Source organism: Triticum aestivum, chromosome 3B (assembly GCF_018294505.1).
Source record: "Triticum aestivum cultivar Chinese Spring chromosome 3B, IWGSC CS RefSeq v2.1, whole genome shotgun sequence".
NCBI lineage: Eukaryota > Viridiplantae > Streptophyta > Magnoliopsida > Poales > Poaceae > Triticum > Triticum aestivum.
In genome coordinates, this window is record NC_057801.1 from 689,544,968 (window position 1) to 689,557,417 (window position 12,450).

The window sequence follows — 12,450 nt, forward strand, 5'->3', positions numbered from 1 at the left end:
CGTATCTAGCTCTAGAAAAACTATACCTATATGGGCAACATCGAGGTGACTTTCAGACGTTATCTCGTCTCGCCACGCATCAAAACCTTGCAGTTTTATTCTGTCACATTAATTCCGACCCTTGCAGTTTTCTCCATGCTCTTATTTTTTGACCCATCGCAACGGAAAGTAGTTTGCTTTTCCGAACAAGATCATGAGCGCCTGTTGCCTACAGGCTGCCTAATCTGGTCCGGCATATACCGGCAAGTACCTACGGACGGCCTAACCACGAACTCGAAGAAGGCAAAAGAACAGCCGTCCGACCAAAACCATCGGCTGGCCAGACAACTGCAGTTGGCTAATGGCCGGTCACTGATTGATTAGCACGATCGGGTAGAAGCTAGACAAAGCCGTCAACATCGGAGGTTTTCTGGCAGTCGGGCACAAGCAACCATAACCAAAGCCCAATTGCAACTCCACCACGCCACCACACGCGAGGGAAAATCCCGAGTCAAATGGCTTTTCTTTAATCTGTCGACGAGCATGCCCGCTGAAACCTACAAGAAGCCGTCGCCCGGAGCACGGGCGTAGACAGAACTGCACCTGCACCCCCTATAAGACGAGGCCTCCCTCCCTGTCCCAAGCTCGATCGATTCCAAAGCCAGCCAGCCACCGACCGAGCGACAAATAATGGAGGGGCTCATCCCGTTCGTCTACAAGGCCATCAAGGAGCGGCGCACCCGGAGCTACTCCAGGTGCGGCTCGGCGCGCGGCGCCGCCGTCGCGGACGAGGAAGACGTCTGGGAGCAGCAGAAGCAGCAGTGGGCGGCGGCGGACGGCGCGGGGAGGGAGGCGGGGCACTGGCGGCACCGGTCGCTGGAGGAGCTGGCCGGCGAGGTGGGCTCCGCGGCGCCCGAGTGGCCGGCCCGCGGGGCGATGCGCAGGGGCCGGAGCGCCAGGATCTTCTCCTGCATCGGCGGCATGTAATCAACCTCGATCCCAGCGTGCGTGCGTGCGTCGGCCGTCGGGGTGTGTAGTACGTATGAATGGTACGTGGAAGCCTACGCGCGTAATTAAGTGCTTGATTTTGCTGCTTTAGCTGCTTATAATTAGTTTAGCCTGTAAGGCAAGGTTCAGGGTGGTCTGAAGAGTAGAAGGGAGTTCATGCAGTGCGCGCGTGTTGTGTGTACTCCAACCAAAGTGTATATACAGTGCTTGGATTTTATGAAGATGACGATGTAAATGGTGGTGCATGTTTGTCTCTCAATCTGTCCAACTGACCGTACCGCCTGAATGGGCTCGTTTGCAAGCTACGTGTGCTGAAAACAGTGGCAACGGCGTCTGCAAGGCTCCGTGGTTTTCCTATTCGTTTAGGGCTTGGTGCCAGTGCGAACGCCGATGTGCCTTGCTCGATCCCTTGCCGCCTCCGGCATGCGCTGCGCGGGGCGGAGTGGACGATTGGAACGGGATGAAGCAGATTATCTGACTTTCTGATGGACGGAGTATCTATGGTGCTGAGAGGATTCCGTCTCAAATCAGTCGTCGTCACTGGACAGGCGCGGCAGTTATTGGAGTCCAGGTTGTCAGAATCATGATTAGGAGCTCTGACGGTAGAAATGTAAATTGTAGAATCTTAACTATCAGGATCGTAAAAACGTAGATTCTAGTAACCAAAATCATAGAATCAAAGTGATTTGTTTGGAACGTAAAGTCTTAGAATCTTACTACAATAGAGCGATTCTTGATTGGAGTAACCTGGTCCTTTTTGAGAATACAGCATGGAGATGAATCACCTATTCTGATCGGTCTTGTGTTTCAAATGAAGTCGTTAATGTGCATCGAGAATTCCTCACGAGTATTATATCCTATCAATTTTTAGAATTCACATTGTATACGATTGTAGGTTTTAACACAGTACATATCTTGTACTTGTACCAACACATGTGCAATATATAAAGAGACGTATGCACTCCAAGGGGTATGCGATTCCCTCAATCCTTCTAAACCTACTTTTATTACTTTTACATGGTATCAGACTAGGTCGTCCTCATGTCTTCCGTCGCCCTGCTGTCGCCGCCATGACCGGAGGGATTTTCTCTCCAACCCTAGCCGCCCTCCTCGCAGGCACCAACAATGCCCTTGTGGTCAGCACCACAGCTGGCTCCTCCAGCACCGAGCACACCTTCGACTCCTTCATGGCCGAGGTGATTCCCTCTGCTCCTCCCCCGAGTGCTCCCTCGGTCGTCGTCTAGCTCTATCCCGCCCACCCACCCATGGTGACTGAAGTGCCCAAACCTGGGTTGTTCCACTTCGCCCATTTGCTTACCATCAAGCTGCCGACAGAGATTTTTTTGTACTGGAGTGCGCATGCCCTTCCTCTACTCAGTACCCACAATCTTCTCGGCTACATCGATGGCTCATTGCCGTGCCCGCCACCGGCTGTCATGGTAACCATGGCTGACGACGCACAAGACATGGTCCCCCACCAAGCGCACATCGTCTGGGTCAAGCAGGACAAACCATCCTCTCAGCAGATCTCGATGTAGGGATCCTAAGCTAAGCGTCTAGGCACGAAGGTAACGTGCACGAGAGATTTTACCCAGGTTCGAGCTCTCCGAGGAGATAATACGCTACATCATGCTTGTGTTTATTTCGTTGGAGTAATAGTATTCATGTGACTACCCAGAAATTGTAATGTGTCCTCTAAGAGCCTAGCCCCTTGGTTTATATAGATTTGGGGGGGGGGGGTCCTAGGGTTATAGTATCCTAGTGGCAATGTATGAGGAAATGGAGTCTTCTACGAATCCAACTTCTTGGAGTACACGCCAGGTCTTCTGGATCCTTCTGTTTATGCGTCATGGGCCGCCCGATGTGACCACCACGAAACAGATAAGGGGTCCTCGGCCCGAGCAAACAGGCTGGAAGACGATGTGAGAGGCCCCCTAGCCGGGACCTCCTCCAAGTGGATCAATGGTGAGATGCCGAGGGCTCATGGTGAGGGGCACAAACAGGCGGTGCGCCTCCTAGTCCCCCGACAACAGAGGGAGCGCGACGCCGATGCCGGAGCCGCACGTGCAGGGCTTCGGCGGAATTGCTCGGAGAGGGGAGATGTAGTGGGGAGATGCGATGGGAAATGGAGACGAGGAGAGAGTGTTGGCAAGTGGCTGGATGAAATAGACCGAGTTGTGTTTTGTTCGCCTGGTACCTACCCTCAGCGAATGAGTGTGTGCTTGCGTCGTGGCTGGTTAACGTGTGCCAAGATTCGTACCTTTGATCCAATCAAAATATTTGATATTGCTCATATATCATTTCTGCAGGGAAAATATCAGGTAAAACTAGCAAAAAAACATAAGGAGAAAAAAGAAAAACTGGTCCATTCCTGCAAAATGGGCTGGCCCGTGTTAGCGGTTTGAGGGTAGCCCATCAGGTAGCCGCCTGATTGAGCCGGCCCAGCATGGACACCGGCTTTCAACCCTTTTCTCTTCCATTTTCCAACATTTTCTCTTTCATTTTTTGTTTTATTTTTATAATTTTGCTTGTATTTTGAAATATTCTGAACATACCTATTATAAAAATTGCTTTATATTCAAAAGTTGAAAATTTTAAGTCATGCATTTAGAAAATGTTAAATGTGTATAGAAAATATGTTTTTGATGTACACTTAAAATGTACAATGCATATGGAAAGAGGTAGTAACAAAAAAAACTTTTGTTTTCCTTTAATGTTAATCATGCATTTTAAAAATGTTAAATGAGTATAGAAAAATGATTCTGATGCATACCACAAATGTATAATGTGTTTGGAAAAAAGTAGACATAAAAATATAAGTTTTTGAAAATGTTAATCATGTATTTGGACAATGTTAAATGTGTATATAAATAATGTTCCTGATGTATACAAAAATGTAGAATATGTATAGAAAAAATTAAACAAAAAAATATGTTTAAAATATATTAATCATGTATTTGAAAAATGATAAACATGTAGAAATAAAATGTTCCTGATGTACACAAAAAATGTACAACATTTATGAAAAAGTAGACTAAAAAAATATGTTATAAAAATATTAATCATGTATTTCCAAAATGTGAAACCTGTATATAACTTTTTTCCTGGTGTATACAAAAATCTATGGTGTGTTTGGAAGAATGTAGGCATAAAAAATATAAGTTATCAAAAATGTTAGCCACATATTTGAAAATTTGCAAACTTGTAGAGTATATAAAAAGTGTTCCTGGTGTATATGGAAAATGTACAGTGTGTTTGGTAAAAGTAGACATCAAAAAATATAAGTTATAAAAAATGTTAATCATGTATTTAAATAATGTTAAACGTGTATATAAAAAGGGTTCAACGTGGAGGGCTTCTTGTTCCCATCCTCTCCCTTTAATATATAGTACGCACACTCGTGCGTATTCGAGAGTATACGAAAAATGTACAAAGAAAACCAATAAAAAATCGAAAAAAGAATATAAAGTAGGAAAGAAAAACAAAGGAAACAAAGAAACAAAACAAAAAAAACATTAAAACTCGACAAAGAAAAGGCCGGTGAAAACTGTGAAAGGGCCATTCAACGGTGAATCGAAAGCTCTGATGATGTGCTAGCCCGAGAACACGTCCATTTCGCCTCGCAGTAATATTGTTTGAACCGAGCAGGCCGTATGGACCGTGTGACCGCCGTACGTCAATGATTCCACCGGTGTGAGATGCCCGGTGGCGGTGATGCGCAAGCACGGGAGGTAACACGGGAGGGCTCCCGCGCCGACCAGAAAGAGGGGCGTGCAACTGGGCAAACAGAGCGCTCGAATCGCGCCGCGTCGCACCGAGAAGCAAGCAGCAAGGACAGAGACGGCCGCGAAGGCGAGTACTGTTGGTGCACTGTGCCGGGCCGGCAGGCGGCAGCTGCTGCTCGCCGCGCCCACGAGCCACGAAGCCGGGAGGACGACGCATCATGCATGCATGCATGCAGCAGTGCCGGGCGGACGGACCCCTGCCTGACCACCACGAGCCCCCGCCCCCGCTCCACGGGCAAAGCCACAGGACGGTGGTCGGTCGCGCCCGCCCACTGTTAGACTATGTATAGCTTCTGTACCTATGTACGTATTGTAACAGAACCATTATATATAATGAGATAAGCCACCCCTAGAGGGTTGTGCTGGTTCCTAAAACCTATTGTCTTACATGGTATCACGCTAGGTTACGATCGCTTCCGCTTTTAAACCCTAATACCCGCACCGCCGCCGCAGCCGCCGCCGCCTTCACCGCCGCCGCCGCGCCACCGATCGCGCCGCCGTCATGTCGAGCGCCGCCACCACCGGTTCCACTGCTGCGGGCTTCCTCCCGGCCTCTCTTGCGGCTCTGCTCAACCTCCCGCTCGATGCCGTCTCCGTTCCCGCTCCGATCGGGACAAGGAGCATCGGCTCCGTCTTCTCCACGCCGCCGGCGCCCTCGCTCGGGCGTGATCTCGTGGTCCACACCGCGGCGCCGCCGTCCGCTGCGGACTCCGCAGGCGTCGTCCCGCCGCTCCTGCCGCAAGCGGATCACACCGCCCCGCTGGCGGGGTTGGCGGCGTCCGCCCCGGCTGCGGGCCTTGCGGCGTCCGCACCGGCCGTGAGCTTTGCGGCGCCCGCCCTGGCTGCGGTCCCGCCTCCTCCCGCATCGGCTTCGGTGCCTCCGGCTGCCTCCATGGTGTTTGCACCCCAGGCAGCCTCCTCGATGGGATCGTCTTCGCCGCCGCCGTTTCACTTCGGTCATCTCATCACCATCAAGCTCTCCGCCGACAACTACATCTTCTGGCGTGCGCAGGTTCTCCCGCTCTTGGGGAGTCACTACTTGCTAGGCTACGTCGACGGATCGCTTCCCTGCCCACCCGCGCTGGTAGACAGCGTGCACGGTCCGGTCTACAATCCGGCCCATCGCGTCTGGACGGGGCAGGACCAGGCGAACCTCTCCTCCATCCAGGGGTCGCTCTCGCCGGCAGTTGCCGGCCTTGTTGTCTTCGCGAAGACGTCTCATGAGGCCTGGACCATCCTTGAGTGCACCTTTGCAGCGCAGTCCCAGGCTCGTGTCTCTGCACTCCGTCGTCAGCTTGGAGAGTGTCAGAAGCTTGACTCCACTGCCACTGAGTTCTACAACAAGGTCAAGGGCCTCGCCGACACATTGGCCTCCATTGGACAGCCCCTAACCGACTCCGAGTTCAACTCGTTTATTGTCAATGGTCTTAATGAGGAGTATGATGCCTTAGTCGAGATCATCAACGAGCGGGGCAACTCGACACCCATGCTGGCACACGAGGTTTTCTCTCGGCTCCTTCTCACTGAGCAACGGGTCGAGACTCGCCGCACCAGGGGCACTGGCTCCCTCTCGGCCAACGCCGCCACCAAGGGTGGCCGCTCTTCTTCATCACCCCGGTCTCCCTTGGGGCTGCCACCGTCGCTCGCCTCAGCCCCCCCACCTACTGCGACCTTACCGGGGGCTGGTGGTCCACGTGTGTGCCAGCTTTGTGGCCGCGATGGGCACTGGGCCTCCAAGTGTCATAAGCACTTCCAGCGAAGCTTCCTTGGTCTTGGCAATGACGGCAAAGATACACGCAACAATGCCCGTCAGGTCGCCATGGCTGATCGTCCCTCGCCGCAGAAGCAACAGGGACACACTCAGTCCTACTCCATCGATCCACACTGGTACATGGACTCTGGGGCGACAGAGCATCTGACCAGCGAGATGGGGAAGCTTCACACTCGTGAACCCTATCATGGCTCCGACAAGATCCACACCGCCAATGGAGCAGGTATGCACATCTCTCATATTGGTCAAGCATCTCTTCTCACTAGACATGCCAATAGGAGTCTTCAGCTTCGCAATGTTCTTCGAGTTCCATCTGTGACCCGTAATCTTCTTTCAGTTCCTAAACTCACACGTGATAATAATGTGCTTTGTGAATTTCACCCTTTTGATCTTTTTATTAAGGATCGGGGCACGAGGGACATTCTTCTTAGTGGGCGGTTGTGCCAGGGCCTCTACCGTCTGGAGCATCCTGGCGTCGCCCATGTTTTCAGTGGAGTTCGGGTCTCTCCGTCACAGTGGCATGCTCGTCTTGGTCAGCCGGCCACACCTATTGTCCGTCATATTTTGCGTCATCATGAGCTTCCTAGTTTGTCTAGTAATAAAGATGTAGCAGTGTGTGATGCTTGTCAGCAGGGGAAGAGTCATCAACTTCCTTTTTCGGAGTCCAGTCGTGAGGTGAAACATCCTTTAGAACTTGTGTTTTCAAATGTATGGGGTCCTGCTCAGACTTCTGTCAGTGGTCATAATTACTATATCAGTTTCGTTGATGCTTATAGTCGCTTTACCTGGCTTTACCTTATTAAACGCAAATCTGATGTGTTTGATATTTTTGTTCAGTTTCAAAAACATGTTGAACGTCTTCTCAAGCACAAAATTGTTCATGTCCAGTCGGACTGGGGGGCGAGTATCGCAACCTCAACTCCTTCTTTCAGTCGCTTGGGATAGCTCATCGTTTAGCATGTCCACATACACATCAGCAGAATGGTTCAGTCGAACGTAAGCATCGTCATATTGTTGAAGCTGGTCTTACTCTTTTGGCCCATGCATCTGTTCCGTTTCGGTTTTGGAGTGATGCTTTCACCACTGCATGCTTTCTCATCAACCGTACTCCCACTCGTGTTTTAAACATGAAGACTCCCATTGAGGTTCTCCTTAATGAACAACCTGATTATACCTTTTTCAAGGTATTTGGGTGTGCTTGCTGGCCGCATCTTCGTCCATATAATAAGCGCAAGCTTGAGTTTCGTTCTAAGAAGTGTGTTTTTCTTGGCTATAGCTCTCTTCATAAAGGTTACAAATGTCTTCATGTTCCCACTAATCGTGTCTATATATCTCGGGACGTCGTGTTTGATGAGCATGTTTTTCCCTTTGCCAAACTTCCTGTGTCCACTGTCGAACCACCATCTCTGCATTCATCCTCTGTTGCTTCTGACCAATTTGATGATGTTGCATACTCTCCTTTGCTGTTACCTAACCATGGTGCAGGAACCGGACGTGGGGCTCGTTTGGAGCTTTTGGAGGATTCACCATCATCATCACCGCCTTCTGATGGGCACGTTGATCGCCCTATGTTGCATGGCATCGATTTGCGTGCCCATGCATGGTCACCCGAAGAGCCCGTCGCGCCGAGCATCTCCGCGGCTCGGCCCTCTTCGCCAGCGGCCGCCGAGTCTTCAGCGGCTCGGCCTGTCACGCCGTCTTCGCCCGCGGCTCGGCCCGTCACACCGTCTTCGCCTGCAGCTCGGGTCCGCGACGCTGTCCTCACGTCGCCTTCATCCGCGGATCGGCCCGCGACATCGGCCGCGCCACGGCCCACTATGCCGGGCTCGCCATCGGCCCGGTCTGTGACGCCGGCGTCGCCAGCTGCTTCGTCTGCTCTGCCGGTTTCGCCGGTGGGCCGACCTTCTTCGCCGATCGAGCCCGAGGCTACTGTGTCTGGCTCCTCGTCACCGGCTGACTCGTCAACGTCGCCGTCCTCCAGCCCGTTGCAGGATGCTCCATCGACCTCGGTGGTTCCTGTGTCCCGACCACATACACGCAGTCGCAGTGGCATTTTCAAACCTAAGGAACGTAAGGATGGTACGGTTGCTTGGTTGGCTGCTTGTTTGGCTGCTGCTGTTGCGGATCCATCTTCTGAGCCTCGCTCATATCAGGCTGCCCTGCGCATTCCACATTGGCGAGAGGCTATGGAGCAGGAGTTTCATGCTCTCCTTCGTAACAAGACATGGACTCTCGTTCCTCCACCACCACGGGTAAATATTATTGACTCAAAATGGGTATTCAAAGTGAAGAAGCATTCGGATGGATCTATTGAGCGTTACAAAGCGCGACTTGTTGCTCGCGGTTTTCGGCAGCGCCATGGTCTTGACTATGAGGACACATTCAGTCCTGTCGTCAAGCCTACCACTATTCGGCTTTTTCTCTCCATTGCTATTTCTCGTGGTTGGTCACTTCGTCAACTTGATGTGCAGAATGCTTTTCTACATGGTTTTTTTGGAGGAAGAGGTTTATATGAAACAGCCGCCTGGTTTCTCTGATCCTGATCGTCCTGACTATATCTGTCGTCTCTCCAAAGCACTATATGGTTTGAAGCAAGCTCCTCGTGCCTGGCATGCCCGCCTTGCCTCTGCCCTTCGTGCTCATGGGTTTGTGCCGTCCACTGCTGACACTTCATTATTTCTTCTACAGAAGCCAGAAGTCACTATGTATCTTTTGGTATATGTCGATGATATTATCCTTGTCAGCTCTTCTCAGTATGCTGCTGATGCTCTTGTCTGCTCTCTTGGTGCTGATTTTGCGGTCAAAGATCTTGGGAAGCTTCACTACTTTCTTGGAGTTGAGGTCACTTCTCGTGCTACTGGTCTTGTCCTTACGCAGAAGAAGTACTCCTTGGAGTTGTTACAAAGAGCGGGCATGCTGAAGTGCAAACCGACCACCACACCCATGTCGTCTACTGACAAGATAACAACTGTTGATGGTGAGCTTTTGTCTCCTGCGGATGCCACAGAGTACAGGAGCATTGTTGGTGGACTTCAGTACTTGACGATCACGAGACCAGATATCTCTTATGCTGTTAACAGGGTTTGTCAGTATCTTCATGCTCCCAGAGATACTCATTGGGCTGCTGTTAAACGCATTCTTCGTTATGTTCAGTTCACCCTGACATTTGGTATGCATATTCGGCCGACTTTCTCTCGGGTCCTTTCGGCCTTCTCTGATGCAGATTGGGCTGGTAGCCCAGATGACAGGCGATCCACGGGGGGTTATGCAGTATTCTTTGGCCCTAATTTGATCGCCTGGAGTGCTCGGAAACAGGCTACTGTGTCACGTAGCAGTACTGAAGCTGAGTACAAGGCTGTGGCTAATGCTATTGCAGAGATTATTTGGGTGCAGTCTTTGCTTCAAGAGTTGGGTTTGTCTCAACCACAGCCTCCTATTCTTTGGTGTGATAACATCGGTGCTACATACCTTTCTGCAAATCCAGTATTTCATGCCCGAACAAAACACATTGAAGTTGACTATCACTTTGTACGGGAACGTGTATCACAGAAGCAACTCCAGATCAAGTTTATCTCATCTAAGGATCAACTTGCAGACATCTTCACTAAGCCTTTACCACTGCCACAATTTGAGGCTGGTAGGCGCAATCTTACCCTTCTCAGTTCTTTAGAAAGTGGCTAAGATTGAGGAAGGGTGTTAGACTATGTATAGCTTCTGTACCTATGTACGTATTGTAACAGAACCATTATATATAATGAGATAAGCCACCCCTAGAGGGTTGTGCTGGTTCCTAAAACTTATTGTCTTACACCCACCGTCCCGGCATGGACCACGTACGGCGCGGCGAGAGCTCCGACCCGATCGTGGCGAGTCGGGCGAGCCACACGCTCACGTACGCTTCTCTCTTTTTGTTTGTTTTGGCACGGCCACAGTGTGTCCTGTCTAGTCACTCGCTCAACAGTCACGGCATAGTAAAAGAGAAACAATTTCTACTCCAGCGAGCTGCCTCCCCTGCTTTCTCTGTCCGTGCATGCATGGCGGCATGCAGGTGGAGCGCTAAAGCGGCCGTCGAAACGTTGCCAGATGATAATCTGAGCACCACGTCACAAGGGGTGCTGGCTAGTCATCAGCAACTGGTAGTGCTACTCCTGGTTAAACTAGCTAGATCGACGGTCGACAGGCCCTGCGATTGCACGGTACGTGGTCAAGTGCGCCGCGTCGCTGTCGAGGATCTCGCGTATCCCGAGGTGTATCTCATCTCACCTCGCGGCTGATCAGCACTCCGGTGCTCGTCGCTGGCAGGACATGTATCGTCCTGAGAGAATGCTCTGGTACCTACGTGAAGCCATTGATGCCAGTCCACCAACTGCGGTCTGCGGAAAGCGACCCCGAAGTTACTCCAGCTATAACCATGGGCCAGGACAGTGTAAAACGCGGCTGGTGAATGCTGCTGCTGCTGCTGCTGCTTAACGGTACGAATCGTGAGAGACGGCCATGCGCCGCAGCCAAAAGCGGTCGCCCTCCCGTGGAGACATGCAGACGCAGGAGCTACCCGCTGCACTTATTAAATGTTGCGTCCAGGCAGTGAGTGGAGCGGAGTGGAGTGAGCTCATTTTCGTTGCTTTCTCCGGGCAAAGCTCCTTCCCCCTCGCTCGCTCGCTCAGCCTCAAGGAGTCGCTCTTGAAGGCCTGGGCGCTAGGTGCGGCCGGCAATGTCGGCCATTGTGCCCCCGCCGCCGGCGTTCCCGCCCCCGCAGATGATGGCGTACGGCGTGGCCGAGGGGGCGGCGGCATCGAGCGGCTCGTACGGTCCGGTGATCGCCATGCTGGCCGTCCTCGCCGTGCTCGCGGCGGTGGCCGTGGCCGTGGGGCGGCTCTGCTTCGGGCGCCGCGCGCTCGGCCGGGCCGGCGGCCACGACCTGGAGGGCTGGGTGGAGCGGAAGTGCGGGCCGTGCGTGGGCGCCGGCGTGCACTCTTCCGCCCCCGTCGGCGACCAGGCGAAGCAGGAGGAGGGTGACGACACGGCGGAGCTGCAGGAGCAGCCGCCTGAAAGAACGGAGCCAGAGGAGTGCAGTGGCAGTGGCAGTGCTGGTCGGTCCTGAGACCAATTGCTCTTGCTGCGCACTGTAAATGGTTCGCTCATTCTTCCCTTGGAATTCGTTTTGGAATTTTTCAACTGGTAGCTAGCAATGTCTACGTAATTCCGTATTTGGAGCCTCCATTTTTCTCTTAAAATTCCGTGGGAGTGAGACTCGTGATGTGTGTGCTGATTTGATGATTTGGAGCCTCCAGCGAATGGCATGCGAAACAGGGCTGATTTGATGTTTGATTGATACTCAAATCGCCGTGTCTAAAAAATATATTTGCCGTGTCTCATGCATGAGTGGTGAAAGAGCATGTACAGCCCGGGCGGGTACTGGTCACACCTCAAATTTTGCTTCGCACAACCGGACACCTCAATTACCAAACCTTAAATCCATACAAAGGCATGCAACGTAAACGGAAACGATGCAACAACTTCGGTTGGCTATTACTCCCTCCGTTCCTAAATATTTGTCTTTCTAGAGATTCCAACAAGTGACTACATACAGAGCAAAATGAGTGAATCTACACTCTAAAATATGTCGACATACATCCGTATGATGTAGTCCATTTGAAATGTCTAAAAAGACAAATATTTAGGAACGGAGGGAGTACATTAGAACATGACACCGGACTACCAAAATTTGCCATGTTATATCTACATACTGGATGTTGCGGATGGAGAGCTTCATGGAGCGTGTTGAGGCTGCACTTGGCGATCTCTCCATGGCGCCGCCTGTGTTGCAGACTGCTCATGTATTGCGTCCTTTGGTTGTGCGTGTTGACACCTTCGAGGTCGGGATGGGTGCCAAGCTTCATGGTCGTT

The 12,450-nt window shown here is 51.6% G+C and overlaps 1 protein-coding gene across 1 annotated transcript; it reads left to right on the forward strand.

Moving 5' to 3' along the window:
- The first annotated feature begins 437 nt into the window (after nucleotides 1-437).
- Nucleotides 438-1,232, forward strand: LOC123066082 (uncharacterized). Its single transcript, XM_044489237.1, has one exon. It carries the CDS (start codon nucleotides 670-672, stop codon nucleotides 964-966), a length of 297 nt encoding a protein of 98 aa, XP_044345172.1. The 5' UTR covers nucleotides 438-669; the 3' UTR covers nucleotides 967-1,232.
- The last annotated feature ends 11,218 nt before the right edge of the window (nucleotides 1,233-12,450 follow it).

Bases quoted from the DNA above. Each gene is read 5' to 3' on its own strand.
- LOC123066082 (XM_044489237.1), top strand. From the start codon at position 670: ATGGAGGGGCTCATCCCGTTCGTCTACAAGGCCATCAAGGAGCGGCGC.